This window comes from Tinamus guttatus, unplaced genomic scaffold (assembly GCF_059628265.1).
Source record: "Tinamus guttatus ecotype Peru unplaced genomic scaffold, ASM5962826v1 Tinamus_guttatus_pri_ptg000115l, whole genome shotgun sequence".
Classification (NCBI taxonomy): domain Eukaryota; kingdom Metazoa; phylum Chordata; class Aves; order Tinamiformes; family Tinamidae; genus Tinamus; species Tinamus guttatus.
The window spans coordinates 7,785,072-7,809,892 of NW_028288649.1; the positions used below are offsets into that span (position 1 = coordinate 7,785,072).

General features: G+C 44.4%; 1 protein-coding gene across 2 annotated transcripts in view; it reads right to left on the reverse strand.

Moving 5' to 3' along the window:
• Positions 1-24,821, reverse strand: part of RARB (retinoic acid receptor beta) — a 298,547-nt gene that overhangs the window by 6,488 nt on the left and 267,238 nt on the right. For both annotated transcript variants that reach the window (XM_010228387.2, XM_010228388.2), the window contains 2 exons: positions 10,338-10,498; positions 3,223-3,399 (listed from right to left, as the gene is read on the reverse strand). In XM_010228387.2, the coding sequence (XP_010226689.1) occupies positions 3,223-3,399; positions 10,338-10,498 (338 nt within the window). The remainder of the gene's footprint in view (positions 1-3,222; positions 3,400-10,337; positions 10,499-24,821) is intronic.

The following is a 24,821-nucleotide window of genomic DNA, read 5'->3' on the forward strand; positions in this document are numbered from 1 at the left end:
GGGGCTTTGGGGCAACAGAAGTGCAACTTTTGGGGCAAGTGCAAATAGATGATGCAAGTGCTGCAATGCCTGACTCGAGGTACCTCGTGGCAGGATTTACAAACACAGGGTAGGTGCAAAGCCCCCTGCCCCTGGCAGCAGACCGGCGCCTCGGAAGAGTTACCCGCAACCATGAGCGTGCACAGGAACAGGCTGCCTTGCAAAACCGGTGACTAAAGCGTAAGGGGCCTGTGGAAATTAGCTTGTTTCATGTATAGGCAGCAAATGAGCTTTTTATTATTTTAAAAACTCAGACTTGAGGTGTTCATACCTAAATTCTGCCCTAGCCTTCCATGGGACAAGCCTGCAGTGGCTCAATGGGACACTGGCACAGCTGAAGCTCAAATACATGTTTCTGCAATGCACTTAACTTGACTGCAGCAATCGGGTCTCAGGTTTCTCCTGCATTCCTTCGACATTATCCCACAACGCGCTGTTATTAAATTATGAGACAGATCATTTAAAATGTTTTTTTAATTTGTGCCCTTCATCAAGATCTGCAAAACGCCACGGATATTGCTGATTCGCTGCTAAACGTTTCTCGGGCAAACTTCCAAAGTCAAAGCGAAGTTGATCTTGAGCTCATATTCACTGCAGAACATATGGGAAATGTCAGCACTTTAAAATAAGAAATCACTGTATCTCTCTCTCCATTTTAAACCGAACCGTGGTCTAGAAGATATCCTCCTAATGTCCTCAGTAGTGTTTAAGTTTTGGAAGTAAGCCAAGTATTTTAGTTGTCACTCTGCTCTTAAATGCCACTTGTAGCCATAAATAAGGTTCTTACCATGATTAAAGGACCCTTTGTTTTAGAGACTATTTATATCTTAAAGGATATAGAGCTCCCATGAGTCAATTCCAAACAGCAAAATAAAAACCCTGTGTGTTGCACAAAACAAAACCATCCAGAAAGATACATTTCATCAATCACAAAACTACCTGTGGTAAACAGATTTCTTAACGCAACCTGGATTTTCCTAGAGAAATCCCATTCCTGCCCTGGAGCTGCCGTGGCCGGGGGTGACTTTCCTGGCAGGAGGGACGGGCACAGGTGACCTCCGGAGCACGGCAGCATGGGGACAAACCTCCCCAGTCCCCCCAGCACACGTCCACCTGCACCCACAGATGTGCAGCTTTTACAACAAGAGCTGAAAATGATGGTTTTTAAGGATCTGCGCTCAAGAACATCTTAATTTTCTAAGACACTTCAGAAGGACTGACACTTTGTGGGTGCCTCACATTCATTTTGTCCACACGAGATGATTTTGCACGTGCTCTGCTCCTGCGGGGTCTGCAGACAAGCAGACAGAAGCGATCACTTTTACGAGCGTTACTGACTGAATTTTAGCAACATTTATCCCGAAAGCTTTTGGCTCCAGAGCAAATACAAATTCCGCCATCCCCAACTGGCGTCTTGGACTATCTTAGGAGGTTTGATGCTATTTCCCTTCCAGAGCTTGTGTTTGTTTGTATGTAAAACAAGCCTTTGACCCGCATCCAAAGGCGTTTGCTGACTGCTTGGCACGATTCCTTGGTTAGAGCGCGAGGGCTTTTGCAGCATCTCAGAAGCAGCCGTGCGGAGCACCTCCGGGGACGCGGAGCCGGGACGGCTGCGGGAGCACAGGGAAGTCCATGAGCACTGGCAAACCTGGCACCACGCGCAGAACTGTTCAATGTTCCTGGGTTTGAGAAGAAATCCCCGCTCTTCCCTTCCTACCCATCAGATATTTACGGAGTTGAAATAAATTCACCATTCACCACCTGCCTCATTACTTTTTTTTGAATCTGGCAGCTAAGCTTTCCTTCAGTCACCCTGATCAAAGGCCGAGAAGCACCTTTATCTCTAAAGGCTCCAGATAGATAAAAAGGCAGCAGAAACGCTGCCCCCAAACCCTCGGCAACTTCCAGCCGGTTGGGGCGGCGCAAACAAGCAGCAACGCGGCCGGGGAGCCCGAAATGGAGGTCGCTCCTGTTCCTCGCTCCCCGCGAGGAGCCATCACTGCCCACAGCGAAGGAGCCCCCACAGGAAGGGGACGAGAGCTCGAGAGCTGCAGGGGGAGCTCGGCTCCCCGCGACGGGCCAAGGAATAACGTCCCCCCGCCACCTTCTCCTACATCAGTGTCCTCTGGATGAGGAGCTTCGAAACAGCTTTTGACACGCCATGAAGAAAAGGTCAGAGCACTTAATGTGCTCCTTGATATGGCCCTGTTTGAAACAGGGCATTTTCAGAAATTCCAAGATTAATTACTTTAGCTTCAAATTCTCCAGCTTAAAATGCTCTCTGATGCCAAAATACATATATACAGTAGCCACCCTGCCAGAGTTCCTTGGCAAACAGAAAAATCATTTGGTTCAATAAAGACCAGAACATTTGTGCTCAGAAACGTTTCCCAGGGCAGATTTTGCTTAAAGCACTAACAATTTTCCTGCAAGTCAGGATAATGGTCATAATAAAGAGCATATTTGGCATTAAAAGCCCGAAGAGCTCGCAGGCATTTCTGAGGCAGCGCTTGGCTCCCCGGGCCCCTCTGAAGGTCAAGGCGCTGCCCTGCTTGACAGGGGCAGTGAATACCCTGCCCCGACGGGGGCCTGGAGAGCAACTTCAAACCCCTCCTGGAGAGCACACACTGCTACGTTTAAAATTAAACGCCGTTTTGCTAACATGTATGATGTGCACTTTTGAGTCCGTTTCCACAGATATCCATGCCACCTCTGAACACCGGCAATTCTACGTACCAAAGGCTTGGCATTGGCACTGGCACCTCCAGGTGCATCTGGCTCAACCACTCAGAAGATTTGGATCTGAGTCTTTGAACCCCCTCGTGACTAAGCACAGAGCCTTCCTACAACACTACACAGGGACGTCGGTCCAGACGTCCTTTATACAGAGCCCTGGCTGCACTGTATTTTGCAGTGAGGAGGAAGAGGAGGAAGGAAAGGCAATCAGATCTCTCTTCAGTGTTTATGATAGGGAAAATTTTCCAAAGTAGCATATATTTAATTTAGTATCAGAATATCAAAATGTGCCCTTCTTGCAACCATACTAAAATCCACCTACCGTGTAGATGTACTGCATACCTGGAAAAATACAGTTATCCAATATAACACAGATTTGTAGACAAGGACTGCAGTCCATTCCATAAAATCCACCAGTAATACATCAACGACATTGAAGGTACGTACCAGTATATCCAGGCAGGCTGCTTTAAGTAGAGTTATCTGGTCTGCAATGGTCAGGCTTGTAAAGCCTGGCAATCGTTTTGCAAATTCCACTATTTTAATAATGCACTTTGTTGCAAGTTCACTGAATTTGTCCCAAAGCCCAAGATCCAGTCGAACCCGATGGTCTGCACTAGAGTTCTGGAAAAAAAAACCACAAAAACGAAGGAACCGTAAATCAACGATCTTCCTCTGAATAAATGATTTTCAAGGCAAGAAAACAGCAACAGAGTCTTCCTTCTAGAAGCACTTTCTATTAACATTCCAGGCATTTTCTGCAGTTTGCTGTTGGGATGATGCTGTTTTTAAACTTGGATTAATCGCCTGAAAATTCCTTGGATATTTCTGTTACTTATGATTGCAGAGGCCATCTGTACAAGGAATACAAATGAACTTAAGCATTTTCAAATGCCACTATCATTATTCTTCCTCGCCATTATATAATAAGTGCAGTGAGAGAGACAATTTACAGTTGTACCCCGGAAAATAAAATGAACAGTGGAACATGAATATTGGGTCCTCATCTGGAAAAAGCAGCACAATATTTGGAACGCAGCTTCACATACTTAAGGTCTTAGCAAATTAGTTCTACTTAATTTATCTGCTCTGTGGCTCTGCAAGGGTTTTACAGCTTTCTCAAGCTACGGTCTCTCATGAATTAAGGAGAATTGCTCTACAGAACATTATGAAAAACACCGTGGACAACGACGAACGCTGAACGCTCATTTGATGGTATCTCCAGCATGTCCCCTATTGCTCGATGTGTTACAATGACACTGTATCTACGTCTTTCGGGGATTTTTTTCCATATATACTCACATATCTTAATCCAAAAAGCTGTAATTTTCCAGGATATACACCCATATTGGCCTTGTGATTCACATTTTTGTACATTAAAAATAGCTACTGAACCCTTAAACCCAGTTAACAGACATGATGGATTCGATGCCCAGAGGAAGTGTGCAATTTACTTGGCTCACCCTTTCCTGGAGGAAACATCTCTAGTAGCTTTGTCCCCACCACTGCTGCTGGCGAGGACACCGAGCTCCCTGAGAACAGCTGGAGATCTCCAAAGGAGCCGTGCAGTGGCACTGCCTTCCTCCCTCACATGTTCCTCCTCCTCCTCCTCCTCAGCTGGGGCTCCTGGTGACCTGCTATGGTGACATCCCACCATCTCTCGCCTCAGCCACCGGGTGCAGGGCAAGGCTCAGCACCAGGGACCTATTTTGTTGAATGACTAGTACAAAGGGACTCTAATTCAGCCAAAATCCCTTGCGAGGGAATTCTCCATGAGCAAAAAGCCACATGAGGCAGTTTGTCATCTCAGAGACCAAGAGCATCTTGTGGTTCCTGAGAAGGAGGTGGCAGGAGAGAGGACACGGGGTTTGGGATAAGGCCAGCGTGGCTACAGGCAACTGGTAGCCAGTGCCAGGCCCAAGGAGGGGCTGGGGCGACGTGGAGCTGCGGCTGCTCCCAAGGGAGCCGCTGGCCTGACGCCCACCCCGGCTAGCACCGGAGCAGAGCAGCCAGCCGGGATTTACCTTAGGATTTACCTTAGTACTTACCTTAGGATTTACATTACTGCAACAAATCAGTGCCAGCCACAGCAGGCGGTCTGAAGGTGCACATCTGCCTTCTTTTTAAGAGATAAGAAACTAACTTAATTTCTATTCGAGTGGCTATTCTGGGAACTCCTTTAAATCAACTTCTCTCATTTTGTTTTTAAATAGCAGAAGAAAAGACAGGAGAAAATGTCTGCATAATCCTAAACCCAAGGAATTGCCTTTGAAATGGCCCAACACCAATGGGTTAACAGTCACTGCAATGCCCTTTGAAACATTTCTTTTGGCTACTGGAGTATGCATCCTTCAGATTTATTTTATTTCATCCTCAAGGACCTTGGTGAAATACAGTACATTGGAGGAAAAATAAGATCAAGATGTGCAGTCATTCAGGCTGTAATTAAATTTAATAGGCAGTTTATCCAGTTCATAGAAAGATGGCATAGCGTGGAGCTACACAAAGCAGAGCCTAAAGCAGGAAATCATTTTACAATAGGGTATCCATCTGGAAAAAAAGACGTTGCATGAAACCAGCAAGTGTGAACGAAATCTTCATCAGTATCATATGAGGTTACTTTATCATGCTACAGTACTGGCAATGGGAAGTTTGACATGTCTTCTAGTAAGAGTAATGCACGGCCGTCTTAACAAATGTAAATCGAACTCACTATTATGCAAACTGAAGGGAAGGGGCAGTTAATAAAATACAAAATAACCTGGTGTTTTATTATGCTGGTTGCCATATTCCCCAGCATTGGACCTAATGTGATTTACATATTATCTTTGAGATGCTACAAATGGAAAGACTTTTAGCATTTTATTTGGTAATGAAGGCAGCCATGAGCATCACGGAAAATAGCTAGCTTTTTAGCAGCATTTCTGAATATGTAAAAACAAAGCTGACTCTACCAATGTATAGGTTGAACACTAAAACGCGCGGTTAATAAAATGCATTTTAGAAGTAGAAACTCTGATTAAATTTGCCTGGGGATCTCCTCTAACCATGCTGCGAAAAAACATGCAGATGCTATGATTTCTCCTGAATATTTTACTGAAGCTGTTTTTGGGTGTCTTTTCCAGGAGCAGCCTTGCATGTTTTTCAAGCTTTTGCACCAGAGCACATATGGTGGAACAATACTGTAATACACCCTAGTGACATCTTTATCAGTAGAAAAGCCCAACCTTGCTATGAAATCCAATTAAACAGCCATTTTTGCCACATAAATGGATCCCATTTTTTCCATCATTTTTGTTTTTCATTGCAGCCTGCTCCATCTCTGCATTAACGACACAGGACGAGGCACTCACGCTAACATACACAGTGGCAGAATCCCCCCTGTCTTTAAAACCCACTTTACAAATGGAGCAAGGCTCACAGGGGCCACTCTGCCCTCCTCAGGAACACTTCCCACGGCTCCTTAGCGAAAGCAGGAATACGCTCCGGCTCGTGCGAGGGCCTGCTCCCTGCATCAGGGTATTCTGCATTTCCTCTGCAGGAAAAATAGCAAAGGCAACTTTTAAGCTGAGCGCCTGCAAAGAGCAAAATGCCACCGCGATGCAAAACCTGCCGGCCTGCAGCTAGCCAAGGGCAGCTGGGGAGAACTGGAGGCAAGGATCTGCAGAGGAAAAATTATTTGCTGTTTTATCCTCCCTCTATCATGAGGCTGGATGTACCACAGCTGTAGACTTACAAATAACACCAGTCTCAAGGGACGAGCAGTATAGTTACACTCAATTATCCTATAAAGTATGACATCTCTGGAGAAATTACTATGGCACTTTCTCTTACCTGGATGACAGTAATAAAACAGAGCTATTTATGATGGACTTTTGAAATCCATTATGTTTAAACAGCTTGCTGATTCTCATCATCGACAGAACTAAACTTGCCACTGCCCAGCAAATGCAACTGTTAAGCCAAATGATCCAGGGAATTTAATACGAGTGCTGTTCTCCCATCATTTTAAGTAGACTTTTATTAACTATGCAAAGCACAGCAACTACTACAGAGAGGGACACTTTTTCTTTTAAAGAGCAGACAGATATAAAGTGCACAATTGAAAATGCTTTTCCAAACCCATTTTGGAACAAATAAAAATACACAACGGAGGGAAAATGCCACATAACCTTTTCCTACAGGAAATGCAGACCGCCGTGGTCCAGAGCAAGAGGAGTCAGCTACACAGTACAAATGTCTGGGAAGATTTTGGTTTTTAATGACTGTATCTCGGCTCTTTTACCCCTCTCTCTAATACTTAAAATCCTTTGCTGTTTTTAGCAACAAACGGAAACATGTTTTTAATCAGTCTCAAAGACTGCTGAGGCAGAGCCGCGCAGGAGCGGAGCTTATGGAGCACAGATCCCTCCTGCCCTGGCTTCTGTTGGGACCACGGAGCAACTCGTGAGACTCGAGTGACTCCACGTTGACTCAATATGCTCATTTCTCACTTGAGGATTTTTAAAAAAACAACCCATAGGAAGGTGGTAAAACCAGCCCACATGCTTCACAGAATGAAGGGGTCATTTTTCATGGATATTGGCCTACAAAAGGAGTCAGAAAAGCATATTCTGCCTGTGTTGCCTTATTACTATCACAAAAAGTGTCCTAAGCTTCTCTTTGGTCCCAATATTAAAAAAAAAAAAAAAAAAAAAAGAGAAAGAGAAAAAAAAAGAGTGGTGAGGTTCTGCTTTTTGACATCTGATCCCTATTTCAAGAGCCTCGGAAGAAAAGGCTGTAGCCCGGGCCTGGTTTTGACTCTCTGAGAAGCTCATGGGCCCTGCACCTTCAGCAAAAACCCTCTTCCCCACTCCTTTGGGGACAGGAGATGGAAGAAGCTGAAGACGGAGGGCTACCTTTATCCCAACCACACTATTTTATTTTATTCCAACCTATACCGTTTTATTCCAACCACACCGCTATTCAGAAATACACTAAATCCCAAGTTTTCTGTTTTTGTTTTCTCTTTAAAGCAAGTGCAAACAGCTGGGGGATTCCTGTACTCTATCACCTTAAAAGCTAGGAAAAAATAGCATTAATAACAAATTCCTACCCAAAATGCCAGAATGGTCACCAAACCTTAGCTAGATGAGGGTTTTAAATAGTTAGCATTTCACACAGAGAACATGAGAGCAAAGGGAGATGGCAGCTAACATTTAGCACCACTGCTATTAGTTTTGACACAGCTGTTGACGGAAGCCATATGGCCCTCCAAGATTTGAGGTAAGCCAGAAATAACTCTCTCAGTATAACTTTGTTATTGCAATGTGTATTTGACCAAAGCACGACAAAGCAGTAGTCTTCAGCTACATGCAGCTAACCTGATATTGAGAGACCAAGAAACAGCAACAAAATCAAGTCTTGTATCCCCAGGTTGTCCAGTGTGGCCTGAGATCAGGATTACCTATATGTGGCCTCAGGGACACCGTGGTCGGATCATGGTTCTCCACAGTCAACTCAGATTCAACCCTTATTAAAATCCAATTCTCAGTAAGGGCTCTGCAATTCCTACACGGACATAACCTCACCATCAGGCTCAGCAGGAACCCAGGATGAAGGCATCACCGGTGTGATATGCAACTAGACCTGCTCCAATTTCATCCATTTGTATCATTTCAGGAGCTAAAATATTAATGATGCTTAAGCATCCAATATATAATGCAAGAGTACAGTGCCCAGGTTTACCTTTCAGTCATTCAGGATCTTTGATATCTACCAGCACAAAGCACCGACAGGTCGGCTTCCGGGGCGTGTTTCTAGCTCAGAGACAGCGCAGAACGTTGTCACGTTGTCACGACACGTTTGTGCCCAGAGGACACCGCTGGGTTCCTCCCGGGGAGCGAGGCCGTCGGCGGGCCCTGCGCGGCACCGCGGCGCGGCGCAGGCCGGGCCATGGTCCCACAGCCCGCACGGACACGCGGTGGCCTCCTCGCGAGGCCTCCTTGGGCTGCGAGACTGCCCACACTGCCTCAGAAGTGCTGCTGCATTTGAAGAAGGCTGGGAGCACCTGTTTGGAAGTTTTCATTCGCTTCCAGATGAGGACACAGCACATACTATGAGGGAAGGTATGGAGAGGATTAACTCAGGAATTCCCTTGAAAAGAGACACTACAAATCCCAGCCTCCATCCTTGAAGTGGAATCTTTTAGTTATGTCACCAGCTGGATGTTCTCCTTCAGCAATATTTACCAGTATGCCTACGCTGATTATTTTGACTAAGTCTACCCTGAGCGTGAGCAGACAGAGCACCAGAGCAGCCCACAGGTGCCAGGGGTCTTCCCAGTACTAGCAAGCAGATGAAGCTTTCAGGGACATAGAAACAATGTTCTTCTCTAGAGCCACAACCTTCTGCATTTCACGTCTCCGCAACACCCAGGCCTGCTTTCCTCACACTTCAATCCCAAAACTTGACACCTTGACCTGAGACTTTGTACCTTGCACTTTGCAAAGGAATGAGCACGCTGTAGGACACTACCCTGTTCATTAAAACACTGAGTCGAATACTCATGACTTGGTGAGCTTGCCTATGCATGTCACAGTTCACTCGAACTGGAGAGCAATCCAAAGAGTGTGCATTTTCTTTAGATCCTCAATCTCGTTCCCAGATCTTCAGCCAAGTAGAACGTCAGAGGCCGATGGCTCCTTGGTCCAGCCAAGGCACTCCACCTCACATCGTGCCAAGAGAGAACATACTGCACTACTTCAGGACTTGCTCAGCCCTCTCAAACATCCAGTAATGCTACAACTCACTACATCAGCTGACTGCGCAGGCCACACCAAACACAAGCAATTCCTCTGTGCTATGTCTCTAAATATTGCCTAAAGTACATTTTTTAGCATCTCTTTAATAACTACATTTGCAAACTTGACATTATGTTTCCTCTCTGCAATCTATAAATACTGCAGTCTTTCCCCCCAGCATTTAGCAATATATATGTATAGAAAAAAAATTATTTCCTCAAGTCATCCTCTGGAGAAATTCCTACTATACTCGATTTCCTAACTGGGGGCTGATTTTTCATTTCCAAAAAGCAGCTAAAGTACATGATGCTTTGTGGTATTTTGGTAGACTGGAATGGGAATAAACTGCAAGTTTGCCTTTTAGAACCTGGTTTATTTAGACATGTCATATTTTCTGTGACCTTGGTACTTTGAAAACTGTTACCAGAACACTCTACACCTGCTAAATGGTAATCCAGTGATTCACTAGCAGAACTCAAGACTTTAGAAGCTAATGAATTTCGAATGAATGGTAGTATACAATTCCCACAGGGAGTCCAAGTTTGTCTCCTCAATGGATTTATCTTTAGGGCAACCTCTCACAATCCTGGTAAGTAACACATCCACTGAAGTGCAATGGCTCTTCTTCAGCATTTATTTCCATGCACATATGCATTTTTCCCAGCTAAGAAAATTCAAGGAGTGTATCTACTTCTGTGTCTTAAACACTGACAGTCTCCAATCAACAAACTCATGTCATTCCTGCACATGCAGAAGGTAAGCTTTACAAATCGTGCTTACTGTAGTGTATTTTCCCAGCTGGCAGAGCGAGGGGAAGGTTTCCTGGTGAGCTTTCCGGATCTTCTCAGTGAGATCATCCAACTCTGCTGTCATTTCATAGTTTTCTGTGGATTCCTGCTTTGAAGGTTCCTTCTTCTTTTTGTTCCTATCATTTCTGACAGCTATAGAAAAAAAAGAAAAGACACAAAAAACATGCGGTTATTCAGACCACCCCATCTTCTTCTTGCTGCTCTGCTTCGAAACACTGCAAAGTATTCTTTTTAATTTAACTGAAAGTTGACTGGAGATAAAAATGTTAGATTCGAAGAGAACATGTTTGTAAGCTTAAATACTTATCAGTAAAAACTAAATTTAATGGAATAGTGATGAAAACAAACTCCCACAGGTGTTTATTTGAGATGTACTATCATAATCGCACTGTTATCTCCCTTCCAAGAAAGTCTGATACAACTTCACATGCACTCCAAGTCTCTCAACACCTTTGAGAGATGGATTTTTTTTCAGTGTTTCATTACAACTGTGTGTGGCAGAGATGCAGCTGGTATTTTATTGGATGCAAACAGCACTAAAGAAAAGCAGTAACCGTCTTTCTAAATTTCACAATATGGAACGATAACAAAACCCACACTAACACAAACTCCACCAAACAAAAATAATCTAAAGGGAAAGTTAAAGCTAAAGCAGTAAGTGAAAGAAGATGAAACACATTAAAGTCAAGATCTCAGGATCAAAGGAGAAGCACAAACGCTCGAAAGGGCAAAAATCACAGCAAAGCTTTCTAAAGTTCCTTGCCATCTGCTCCTGCACTTAGGCCAGGCTTCTACCTTCCCCCTGGTTGTGAGGATTACTGGAAATATGCACTGTACAGCACTCCTTCTGCCATTGATTTCCCACATATTTGTGTTTTGTAATAAAATATGACAGCTGCTCCATCGCCATGCTACTCTTTGTTCTTTTAATGAAAATAGCCTGATTTTACAAAACGTGTCCAAAAGATAAGCCTATGTCCACGGTACTGCCAATATAGCAAATTTTATCCAGAGGCCTGTTGTTAGCTGACGCTAACGTTTTAAGTGTAACCAGACACGTAAAGGACCTGGGCTTTGAAAGGAAGCCAAACAAACCCAATCCCTCTCCCCAAAGAGTAAACTCTGCAGGACAAGTTGAAAATAATACTGACATTCACCTATGTTCAAAATCTCGGATTCCCTGGGCCCATCCCCATGATACTGTGTCTTCTGCAGGTGTTTGCTCTGTTCCTGTGAACCACGAATGGTCACAAAGGGTGGACAAATGCTGCACCATTAAGAGCAGGTGAGTTTTTGGGTATTTTTACTCATAGCCTCTGGTAAGCAGTGAACAACACGCAGCTGGATTTGTTTTCCTCTGGGTATTTTCACTGAGAGAACACAAAGAGCAGTAAGAGGACACGGTGGGGTGGGAAAGCAGCAGTTATGGGGACGCACACGAAGAACTTAGGGCATGTGGCAGAAAATAGGGACCGGCTGCAGTCAACAGTGTCACCTCTTGGTGAGCCACCAAGCACACATTTGACACAACCGAAATGGCTCTGCTCTTCTTGCTAAGGGTTTGACCTCGCAACACAGAGAACCCTGTCCCTGATCCAGCGTATATTTTAAATGCAAACTTGATTTTATTTGTGTGAGCGGATCACACACCAGTGTCAGCTATGTGCTTTCCTGGATCATGGCTGGGATGTTGAACACCTTGCTGGATTGAAGCACAAGCTGTATCGACATCAATTCCAATATCTAGAGTAGCAGAAGCTCAAAAGAAGGCAAAAAGAAGCAAACAGAAAAGAAAAAGAAGCACCTTCATGTGACAGTTCAGTGCTACCTGTTAAGGCAGGTTTGGGGGGTTGGAAACCCTGCATATTACAAGTATTTCCCTAAAGCCAAAATTTGTCCTGATTTGTTCACTGAACCTCAGGGCTTAGAAACATTCTTATGCCTTGAAAAAACACCCAGCACCAACATTGACAGCGAGTGCTCCAAACCACCGCTGCACTCCAGAAGCGAATTCTCATCACCGCCGCACTTGGGAGATAAAAGAGCTCCTTAGAAAATCATGTAAACTCCTACCCAACCGCAGAGAGCAATAAACCTTGGCAATAAAGCCCCATTTACTTATAGTTCTATGAGCTGATTGACAAATTTGCTAAAGAGGCGGCCTCGGCAGCTACTTATCTCAATAGTTTTGAACTCCTGGCGGTGCAAACACACGGTACTGAGGCCAGTTGGAGGAGCAGCTGCCAAGAACTCCCCGATACGAGGAGATAATTCACACGGGAGCCGCTCGGCTGCTCCCTCACCACCCCGCTGAGCTCCGTCTTCAGCCTCACCTAAGGTCGTTTCCCTTCCCAAGTCCCCTAGAAGGGAGCTGCTGGCCAAGCCACCCCAGCAGCCTGGCTCAGCTCTGTCCTCTTTCTTTGCAGGCACAAACCACTAAAGGCTAGAGCAGAAAAGGAAAACTAATATGTCCTGAAAATCAAGGACAGTTTATTAAGATCTTAATATAATTATTAACAATAATTATAAAACCCACATAACATTTATCTTGCTTTGTTTATACTTCCTGCATCTTCTACATTTGTCTTCACTAAGGTTGCAGTCACAGCAGTTTTTCTACATTCCATGGAAAGCAACACAATAAAGGGCTGACAGGCAACACCGAGGCTCTAAAAATATAAAGAATTTCAATAATGTAAAACTTATGCAAATTCAACTCCATCTATAATTCAACTGAAAAAGAAAAAAAAAAGGACAAGATTAAGGCACTGCTATGTTTAAGAGCTAAATGAAAACACAGAAACACTTTTACACAGTAAATTCAAAAGCTATCATTGCCCTGGGAAAAGGAACTGCAACACCACATGTGGCTATGGTTTTGGATGGCAGCGTATGCTTATATTACATAAATCACACCTTTTTCTATCTCGGTCTTCACATGCATATGATCACATCAATCCCTGATGTAATTCCACTGCCTTTTAATGATGATACGCAAGTGATGAATCTGTGTCACAGTTAATGCGGCTGCAGAAAACTCAGGGTATGAATTTCATTACTCGCGCGCTGAATTTTGACTCCTTGGATGCATTATTTACGAGCTCCCAACAGGGGACAGCATGGCCGCTCCCTCGGCCTGTGAGAATTACTGGAAGCAAACAACAAAAGAAAAAATTTGAATAAGAAAGAAAAGAGAAGGGCGGAGGGGCAGAATGACAGAAGGGCAGGCGGGGAGGAAGCGACGCTCCTGCTCCCCTCGGTGCTGTGGAAGGCCGAGCCCGAGCACGTCTGCTCTGAGTCATTCCTCCCCGGCTCCTGGACGCGCAGGCCGCTACTTGCGCCTCCACACCCTGGAACGTGCAGGCAGCCGCAGCACAGGGGCACTTGCTGTTGCCTGAACCGGTGCCCGCCACACGACGGAGGACGGAGCTGAGCGTCATCGCCCACCGCCGGGATCCTCCCAATGTGTCATAGTGCTGGGACTTGTCCAGTCTCACACGTAACCCTCCAAGGCCACCAAGTTCCAGCTCCACTTGGCCTAAGAGGAACCTGGAGCCCAACACAAGAGACTTGGTCACTTTCTAGGTCACCAGGGAAAGTCAAAAGACACCAGGTTTTCCTGTTCCCTTTTGGGTCAAGGCAGGCACAAATGCGTGCAACAGAAAGAACCTGCAGCCCTGAATGCGATTTTCCCAATTACTTGCATGACCTTTGCTTCCCCAGATGCCCAGAAGACGGTTTGACAGCACCTTTCATATTTTATAATGATTAATCAGCTGTAATTCATGGCTGGAAACGCGCTCACTGCAGCTTTGCCTCTCGGAGATCCCCATGACCTCTGGGTAGCTCTGTGTACTGGTTTTGTTCTTGTAGAGACAACTGCTAGCGCTTCCAGCTGGTTCACATTCCTGCAAAACCAGTCCTCTTGCCCCTAGTTTGAGGCGATTTGTTAAGCTAACAAAGCCCCAAAGCTCCAGAAGGCAAGACAACCATGCACAGAGCTTAGCCTACGGTAGATTTTCAACATGACTTTTTTGGATTTGTCTTCCAGTGCTAACCTGAGCCGCAAACAGAGCTGGGTGTGAGGCAGGACCCCCGCAGGCCAGCTCCTCCCTTGGGCACAGGGCTGCTGGCCCCGGCCTGCTCCCGCAGCAGCCCACCCGTTCCCAGCTCCGGAGAGGCCCGCGCTGCTGGGAATCGCGGGTAACTGGAGCCACGCGCAGCCGGGCACGGGGGCATCGTGCCCAAAGCGTCCAGGAGTGCCAGGGACACACGTTGTGCGGCAAAACCACCGTCCGCGCGGCTCCTTCACACGGCAACACTTGAGCGGCAGCTCCGGAGAGCTTTTTGTCCTGCAGAAGTTAATAGACTTGGACCAGTTTAGTCAAACACCACAGTGCATCCCACTCCAGAGGACAGCAGCGAAGCAAAAACTCTACAAACGCCATGGACAAGGGTAGCACCTCACCAAAGGCTCCCATGCTTGGGGCTGATGAATTAGGCACAAAATTGAAGGCCTTCACACATGGCACCTGCTTTTCGCCTTTTTTTACAAGCAATATAACATTTCCTCCTGCTGTCCCAGGAATTTAAAACAAATTATTATTTTTTTTTAAAGAGCAAAATTCTGGAAAAGAATACGATCACACGACTAACTGACTAACTGACAGGCCTCTAATTTAGACTGGTAAGAATCCTGCTCATGTTTTAATAGCAAGGCAATTACAAGCCAAACATAGCTTTAAAACAGGCAGAACACCAGGTAATTATAAATAAATTAGTTTTCCTAGGTCATGATTTCCAGATGAAATAATATTTTCCTTTAGGCAAAACCTGCTCACTCTTTAAAATGACCAGGAAACTATCTTAAAACAAATTCCCATGCCAGAACTGAGCTTTAACATACGGAGAATGACAGGAGGCAATGCGTGTTTCAGACACACAACCCTGTTTTTAATGGACAAAGCCAAGAGCAAGCAAACTATCACGTATGGGGCTTCAAGCACCAAAATAAAATATGCATTAAAATTGCATATTTTGTAGCTGATTCAGAGAAACCAACCATGTCAGTTGTGTGGTGCATATGCCATGAGAAAACATCCAGAGTTACACTACTATCCAGAGCGATATTATCTCCCTGCAGACACATACCAAAATTAACAGAGAGCACAGAGGAATTATCATGAAAGACATTTCATAAGATCCTGGCAAGGATCATTTTTCCCCAGGCACAGAGCTAGCATCTATATTAAAGAATTCAAACCTGCCCCTGGATTCCTGTTGAGAAATGATGTTCAGCTCAGGCAAGTGTGCCCTGACCAGCCCTCCAGGACCCTCTGCCTTTGCACCCTTCAGTGCAACCACAGGGGAAAACCCCGCCAATTCCGAAGGCATCACCCTCTGGGTTGCTTTCCTATCTGCTGGTTCTTCCAGGCACTGGTGGCATTTTTCCTTTATTTTTTTTGAAGATGGTGAATCTGAACTCTCCCTTGCAGCTTTGTATTATTCATTACATAATTGCTATGTTTTATTAGAAACATGATCTATTACAACCTTGAATATGGTAACTTAAATGACATTGAAAATTAGATTATTCTGATTATTAGAGAAGTGAGAAAGGTACTAAACATTTGTAAGGCTGATAATCAATCAGTGTATCCATCTGAGTGCAATAAAAATCAATCAGGAGCTAGTGCGTTTAAATCTAATTTTTTAAGCATGACATTTTCTTCTGAGTTTCTTTTTTAAATGTCACCCTCTTCTACAACAGTGATTGATTCTATCCCCAAGGATAGTTAACTCCAACTGTTTTATTCATTGCACAAAAATCTTGTATCCATATTCTTTTCTGAACATCAAATTAATTACAACAATAATATTTTCATTGGAATGTGAAATTCAGAAACATACGTTCATGTAATCAAAATAGTAAGAAACATCAAGGTATATTTAAATTGTTCAAAATAAATAACAGGATGATTGTAACGAGGAAACAATGCATTTTTACACAGAGAACAGAGGAATTCTGTCTCTCTTGTCATTTTTTTGCATAAAGTAGAAGACCAAGGATTTGCTTGTTTAAAATATAATTCATTTAACGTTTTGTCAGTAGTGAACAATGAATTACTAGCTACAGAGAGTCTGTGAGTAATTACCTATGACTCCAAGATAACCTTATTAGGCTATTGTAAGTATAGGGGAGACCTTTGATACCTATAGCCTAAGGGGCTCTATTTTTCCATTCATGCGCAGGGGATTTATACGGGTATATCCTATTATAACCAACCAAAGCAACACATCTCCCATTTATGTATGAGGATATCTGCAGGGTTAATATATCAAGAAGTGAGTTAAAAGAACAGGTTTCATTACATGAATGAACGATACAAATGGATGCTCTACAGTTTTATTTAACTGCCTTGAAACTTGATCAGTGGTTTCAAGGATTCCATCAGTCTGAAAATTATATTTTTGACATGAAATTTGGCACCAGCTATTGTCACATCACATCCTTGAAATATTAAAAAATGAAATGAGCAAAAAAAAAAAAAAGGAGTTTGAAGTCCCTTAAAGAAAAACAAGACTAACTGCTCAGAGGTAGGACCAAGGCAGACTCCAGAAATGAAACAAATTGCCACATCATCACTAGCTCCTAAATTAAGACAAATAAAGAAGTCGGAAAAATAGAAAGACAACAAATGAGTGAAACAAAATAAATCGGCCCACTCTATAGAATAGGCAATATTGCAGTTAAAGTAGAAAAAGAGATGTGATTATACATGCAATGATAAACTGCTTAAATAGTACTTACCCTGAGATTTCAATTTTAAAAGTGCTTTAATATCATCAACTAATTGTCAGCATGGAATAGGATAATCCACATCCTCTTAGAAGCTGACACTTAAAGAGCTATTGAAGGTTAGTATTAACAGCTTCGGGCAGAATAAATCACTAGCATCTCCCATGAAGGCCTAAGAGCAAAACTGCGATGGAAATGAAACCTAGCCACACTCATCAGCTAAGACAAAACTTATGGGGAATTACAAATGGAAACGTATCACTGGATAAATGTCACCTCAAAATTACTTAGCATTGCCAGAAATTCCCATCTGCAAGATGGAGCTTCTTCAAAGGCGGCTTCCACGATACCCTCATGCATCTAGCATCAACTTTGAATAAATCTGCACAGTTATCATGCCATCCTCGTGCCTCTTCTGCCATCCTTCTAACAGTATGCTGGATGAAATTAGTTACTTCCTTATTCTACATGTAAAAAAAAAGCCCAGTTTTTGACTTAAGATGTGCCATACCACGCGCAACAGGTTTTGCAGAGTGAGAGCATCACCTTGTGGATATTACCAGTTGTCCCGTTCCCTTTGCCAGTGGACCAAAAATTCCATAGGAACTTAAGGAAAAATTTCCTAACAGTGAGGGTGATAGCGCACTGGAACAGGCTGCCCAGAGAGGTTGTGGAGTCTTCTTCTCTGGAGATCTTCAAAACCCGCTTGGACGCAGTCCTGTGCCACGTGCTCTAGGTGACCCTGCGTGTGCAGGGGGGTTGGACTAGATGACCTCTAGAGGTCCCTTCCAACCCTAAGCATTCTATGATTCTATGATTCTATGATCAATCTGAGGAAGTTTTGGGAATCACTCTCTCCTGGAAGGTTTTTGAGACTTATCAGGGTTACGAGGTTAACCTATTGCTAAACGCCAATCTAGACCCTCCATGAAACTAAAATTATCAAGGAAATTAAATTCTACAGTGTTTACTGTGCACTTTTTTGGCTGCCAACATCCCAATGGATTTACTAGTCACTCCTTCTGCAGTCTAAATATAATTCTGTGCAACTGCTTAAATTAAAATGGTCTGGGGAACAAGACAGCTTTATGGAATTGCAGTGTCTAAGCACATTATCTAAACATATACAACAACAGAAACACAACAAATGATTATTTTCTCTTGTCCTTACAGCCAAAGCCATTAACTGCATCCAGAGCAGTTGAAAAACACTTCTAAATAATCAGCCTGCCTGACATTAAATTTCTATTAAGCTGTAAATATAGAAAAATAGTGCGCTTGTTTTTTCACGGACTGGATAAAGAAAAATCCCTAAATTTCAAACTCTGAACTTTCAGTCAGAAGTCACTAAGAGGCCATTAAATCTGTCTCATCTGATTTCAGCCGTTCAAGTGCCCTTTCGAGCCACCTTCTCAAAACAACTGCCCTTTCGAGCCGCAGCCCTGAAGGCTGCTACACTCACTCCTTACGGATAACCCATTACAGGTTAAAATCTCCCGAATCTGACCTTTCTCTCCAGGGTCACCAAAAGGTAAATCAGTGCTCTCATCTACAGATATTACATTGATTTCCTTTATGAGACAGCCATGGGAGCACGATGTCTCATGACTGGGAGAACGTGGGGTTATCCAGTGCCATCAATTCAATTTGCTGGACGTTACCCTGCACTGCTGATGGCCAGGGAAGGGAATCCGGACACTGCCCTCCGTTCCTGCCCGGCGCTGGACGAGGCTGTAGGATGGAAGGGCCTTTCCGGAGCGTTTTAAGCACGGGAGCTCTGCTCCGGCTTTGCTCCCTGTATCCCAACGCAGGCAGCTCGCAGCCCTGGCCTCCCACCAAGGCAGCAATGACGAAACGCCAAGAAAGCGCTCAGCTATTATTTACCTATTCCTTCTGAAGAAAGCTTGGAAAACACGCCGTGGTGAACTTACAGAAATGCCTTCCTAAGGACAAAGGCTTGTTGTTACTCAGAAAAAAAAAAAGAGAAATAATAAGATTACAGGGTTATTTCCAGCTCCTGGCGTGCCAGGACTGGCCAGGGAGAGTCAGGAGGCAGCTCTATGGGGAAGACCCTGTGGGGCTCTGCATCTGGGGAAGGCAGCGCCCCGAAAAGGCCCCCCTGGGCAGTGGACAGGGCTCTCCTCCCAGCGGGAATAAGCCCGGCTGCAGGGTGACCTGCTCCTGCAGGCCCAGGAGCCACAGAAGGGCCGTGTTACTCACCCAGACGGACTGAAAAGTATCAAAAGGTCAGCCAAAAAATCACGTTTTACACGTATATGCAACTGTACACGCATGTGCATGCCCACAGCTTGTGGGCATCGTGCTGGTGGGCTGTATCTGGAATTGTGTCCCAATGTTTAATTAATTAATAATGCTTTAATTAACAAGGTTTTGCTATAATCCTAAAAGAATGGCTTTATCGAGCAATAAAGGTAACACACTCAAACAATGCAGTTGAATTGGACTGCATTTTAGCATTTCGTTTACTTCCCCTCTCTTTCCAAAAGCGGCGGCATTCGCAATAAACAACCTGTAAATATGTTTTGGGGGATTTGACTTTTTCTTAAGATTACACTGTCCCTTTTTTGACCAATGGTAACTTAAAGAGCAGGAAAGGAAAGGCCTGAGGTTGGGGATAACTCTTTATTTCCAGCCTGAGGCAGGTTAAGCCAAATCCGGCCACCCGCTGCCCTGTCAATGGGAATAACACGCGCGCAGGCCGCCCCGCGAGCCGTGCCCAGCCGTTACGTCACCGCATTCCCGTAAAAGTAAAAGCAGCGCCCGAGTTGGCAGCTCATACAGGTAAACAAGTTTACTCGCTTCCAGTTCAGCATCTCGCTGTCCCGTCTGGAACACCACACAGGCAAGCTGAGACCTTTAACTGTGTATATATAAATATATATATATAAACAGGGATGTTTTGTTTGCTTCTATGCTTTTTTTTTTTGCCCTCGGGAAGCGTTTTCTTTGCGCGGGACAGGCCTTGCTGGACATGCACGGCACAATCTAATGCTGAGCCCAAACAGGGCTTAGCTGGGAACAGTGCGAGCTGAAGACTGCAACCAGGATCTGTGCGCCTGGAATGACAGCAGGCTTCGCCATGACTTTTGAAAGAAAAATAAATAAATAAAAAAGCAGTGTAGAGGGCAGAGGCTGTTGCTTCAGCCTTATATAATAATTACTGCTCCCTCCATAATTTACAAGGAGAAATAGCTCTTTTATGTATCAATGTAAACTCTTTGCACAGCTGCACTCCTGTTTTAGGCAGTGGCAGAGGCATCGTGGTGTTCTGGGGCTCAGCTCCCTCCACACCTGCAGAAACCTCAGCCTTCTCCCGAGTCGTGTTGTGACACGACCTGCTCCCCGAGCCTGCACCTAATTATCAGACTGTCTGTTTTGATATATTTCATCTTTCATGTACCATGCCAAAGAAGCTCTTTAAAATACGTTCCAACTACTCTATCATTTGGAAAAGCCACTTTCTTCTCTGAGACTTAGTTCTGAAATAACAGGGGTAAGGGGACCAGATTATTTAAAAAAAAAAAAAAAGGGGGGGGGGGGGGGAAGAGGGCAGCATGCCAGCAGCTACAGAATTGGCTTAAAGTACTTAATTCTGCCAGACAGGGTCAAGCAGCATCAAATCCTGATTTCTCCCTAAGATTTTTTAAAATATCCCCAGTAAGGCCAGCACGTAACCTTTATATGTTAAATGCTTTCACAGTACACAGGACCAGTCTGATCTACTGCTCCTATGAGGAGCAAAGCAGACAGACACTTGTTTCCAGGAAACAGAGAGACACTAAAAAAAAGTCCTTTTTATTGCTGATTTGAAATCAAAGCGATTACTGAGGTCTCTGCAACTTCCAGTGTGGGACTTCTTACTGCACACAAGGGAGTTGGTTTTGATAAGGCAAACAGGCAGCGGGTCATCACAGAGTTAACTCAATAAAACCATAATTTCTACTTGGATAAGCTGACCTAGTTCTCCCAGACTCCTCTGTGAAAACAACAATAAAAAAAAGAACTTGGACGCTGGATGATGCTGGAAAGGGAAGCCAAGGGCTGGGTAAGGAGCAGCCACCGCTCTCCTTGGGGCTGCTGTCTGAACTCAACACGTAGCCCTCGATTAAACGAGGCTGGTGTCCATGGCAAGTCCCCAGCTGATAAAAACATACATTGCGAACGACTACACACAACAGAGCGTAGCCTGGCAGGACTAGCGGTTTCTGCTCCCTCCTTGTCTCTCCAAGGAGGCAACGTTTGTGACCTTCCAAGGTGTGGGCCTGGGCCCTGAACCCATGGGTTACAACCCTGGTGGATAGAACTAGCTGCAAGTTGGGATATCAAAGGAAAAAAAAAGGGCGGGGGGGTGGAGAAAAAGGTTTAATCAGCTCATGACAGAGTGCAAGAACGCCCATTTCCCGGGGAGAGCCAGCTGCAGGTCTGCGGCAGGCCCCGGCCGACAGCGACACGTCTGAGGCAGGTCTCCATGCTGCTCCGCCTGGAGGACAGGAGCCAGCGGGGCCCTTTCCCGCTCCCAGGCCTCCTTCGAAGCCCATCCTGCAGATCTCAATGAACTGAGATGCTGACAGGCTGCTTTTTGGGATTCAACCAAATGCCTCTCTTAATTTTTTTGTTCCCCAACAAACTCTTTGTTGTGCTGGAAGGCTTCCAAGCGGCTCGAGTTCAACAGCTTGCCCTGAGTAAGTGTTCGGTGAAGGGAAAAACCTAGACGCATGAGAGAAGAGAGGCCTGACTTCCCCTTTTTCTAGCCCATCAGGCAACGTTAGATTAAATACTCGTTAAAATAATAAACTGTTAAGACCAGGATAGCTAATGATTCCTCTTAATTGCGCCATTCTTCCTACATACTGGTTTCATGGGAATATTTTTAAGTCGTTTCTCCTGCCTTACTGCACGGCCATTAACCACTGTGTTATCTCCCCACCTCCTCCCCCTAGCCTAGAAAAAGACCCCCAAACTTGCAGGGTTTAGTACTGCATACCCTGTGGGAGGCAGTTAATGTATCCATATGCCTTTGTGTATGTTCATGCCTCACCATGCATAAATTCTGGTAGGAAAAATGTTTCTAATAAACATCTGAAATCACTATAAGTGACCTAGAAAAGGGCAAGAAAAGTTGCCAAGGTTTTGACTCTGTCTTTAGGACAAATGTGATTTAAGCCCTTTGCAGAATTTAAGAAATAAAACTTTCCTTCTTATTCTCTTCTTTCCCTGGGTACTTTTCATTTTGTTATAAGAGTGGATTGAACCTACAAATTTTTATTTTTCCTTTATTTGCTCTCTTTTTTTTCACTCGCACTTCTTTTCAATTCAAAATACTTCTCTGCATATTCTGATTTAGTAGCAATGTTTACCTGGAGAGGGATCAATGGAAGAGAAAAAAAAGAGAGAAGAGATAAGAAGTACTTATACCTTGAGCTTCTCTTCCAAGGTACCACAAGGGACAAAACAAGACTATTTCTTGGGGAACTCCACTCCAGTGGAGGTCCTCCACAACAAGGAAAAAAAATCCTTGATGAAATCCTTGATCCTCCGTGAGCTCGTGGGCAGGAGCAGCTCTCGCGCGCTGAGGTGGAGCGCTCACCACCTACGGATGCTCCTCTCCTGCCTACGCCTCCTCCTCGGCTTCCCCCACTGACGCCTTGCAGGTTATGGAGAGGCTAAACACTTTGTCAAGACAAAAATTGAAGAAACACAAACTTTTCTCAGGATAGGGAAGAACTACGGATTTTTAGCAGCGTTCATTGCGACAAGGCGGAGTGAAGGCTTCCACTCTGCGCCTTGATTCAAGACCCGATATAACTGTGGAGCACAGTGGAAGAATCTGGTAATGACAGAAAGAGAAGACAGGTGGAAACAGCACCTGTGGATTCACCAAAGAGTAAAGGAACAGTGATCCCTCTCTCTTTCAGCAACGATCTCTTCACCAAAACTATCTCTTGCTGCCAAGCGACTAAAGCACATCTCTGCCAGAGCTGCCGTCATGTGGCATCCCTGAGCCGCATGGTGCCTTCTACACATGCCTATAATTAAAAAGAGATAGTGTAGAGATGCCTCCAGCATCTTTAAAAAAGCTTTCCCTTATCTTCCAATTATTCTATCCAGTATTTCTATTCTTAATGTTCTATTTTTTCCTCGTCTCTAAGTTCTCCCATTTACTTTAATGCTGTCTTTTCACTCTCTCAAGTTTCATGATAAGAGTTTCTCAGATTTAAATACACTAAATTTTGACACTAGGAAAAAAATGAAGGCAGAATATCAGCCTGCTTAAGATGATTTAAAAAAAAAAAAGCAAAATGCCTGACACTAGATACTAGTAAAGCAGTTTGTAAAGTCTTCTGTTAGACAATTCGACTTCATTCATATATTAACTTGAAGGTGATGGCTTCATCCTGGAAAGGAGAAGGAACAGGGGTTTCTGAAACATAACCCAATTTCCTAGCAGAAACAAAAACGACCTGATGAAATTCAGTTACCAAAAGCACTTATCATACCCCAAGCAAAAGCATAAATAAGCTAATCACAAAATGAGCTCCGTCAGCAGAATCTAATTTTTTGAGCTTTAAATTAACATTGCACTAGGGGAGAGAGAGAGAGAAAAAAAAGAAAAAAGAAAGAAGGAAAAAAGTAGGTCAGCATGTTTTCCTAGCATGTCTTTCTGACTCCATTAAAACTGCCTGTCAGATGACTAACCAAGCCTATAATCCAACTAAAAGCATGTTTGCTTTCTGCTGCACTTTTTGCCAGGGGAAAGGAAGAATTCCACTTAGCTTTAACTGTGAAATTTAGGTGTATGCCTTGAAAACTGAGGGAATTTCCCCACATTTATTTACCAAATCCACTTATATCAGCAATAAGCAACTAGTTATGGATTTATGACACCAAGAAACAATCCCACAGATGATTAAATGCCTATCAGCCTTAGGCACTGCCTGTAGCACTTTAAGCTACAACTTTCTACAGTCAGTTTCAGAACTTTGTTTGTATGATTGACAAACTTTTCTTAAGATCTAGAATTAAAAATTGAGAGTTTTCATAAATATGCAAACAAGTACTGGAATCAGGTGAGATGGAGCAGAGCTGTTTCAGTTAATTTTGGCTATAGGCTAAGGGAAATTAATAATCACAACATCTTACGATCTTTCTTATGATTTGCTAGCACTAGCAAAAAACAAAAGTGTTTTAGTTAGGATAAAAACAGAGCTATTTCTCCTCCTTATATGCTGTTCAGCTTCCCCCCAAAATCCTGTACGCTTTCCACGTGAAAGCAGGAGGCCTGGAGATTAACTGTTCCAGTGTATTTTAAATCGAGCATGTGATACCGAGTCGAATGCAAACACAACGCGGTTATTTTTAGTGCGCGGGCCGGGCGAGCGTCCCCGCGGAGCCGGCAGCGCCGCCTCGCTCCTCGCCGCGCGCGAAAGGGAAAACTCCCGCTGCTGCCGCGGCTCGCGCCGTGCGTGGAACGAAGGGGGTCACCAGGCCCGGCGGAGGGAAACCCGCCGCCCCGGCTGCTTCCGTGTCCTGGAGAGGCCGTGTCCTCTTTGGCTGTGCTGCTCTCCCAAGGGATGCGCGTATCCTCCGCGGCACCGGCACAGCCAACACCAGCATGGGCTTCGTTGCTTTGCCTTG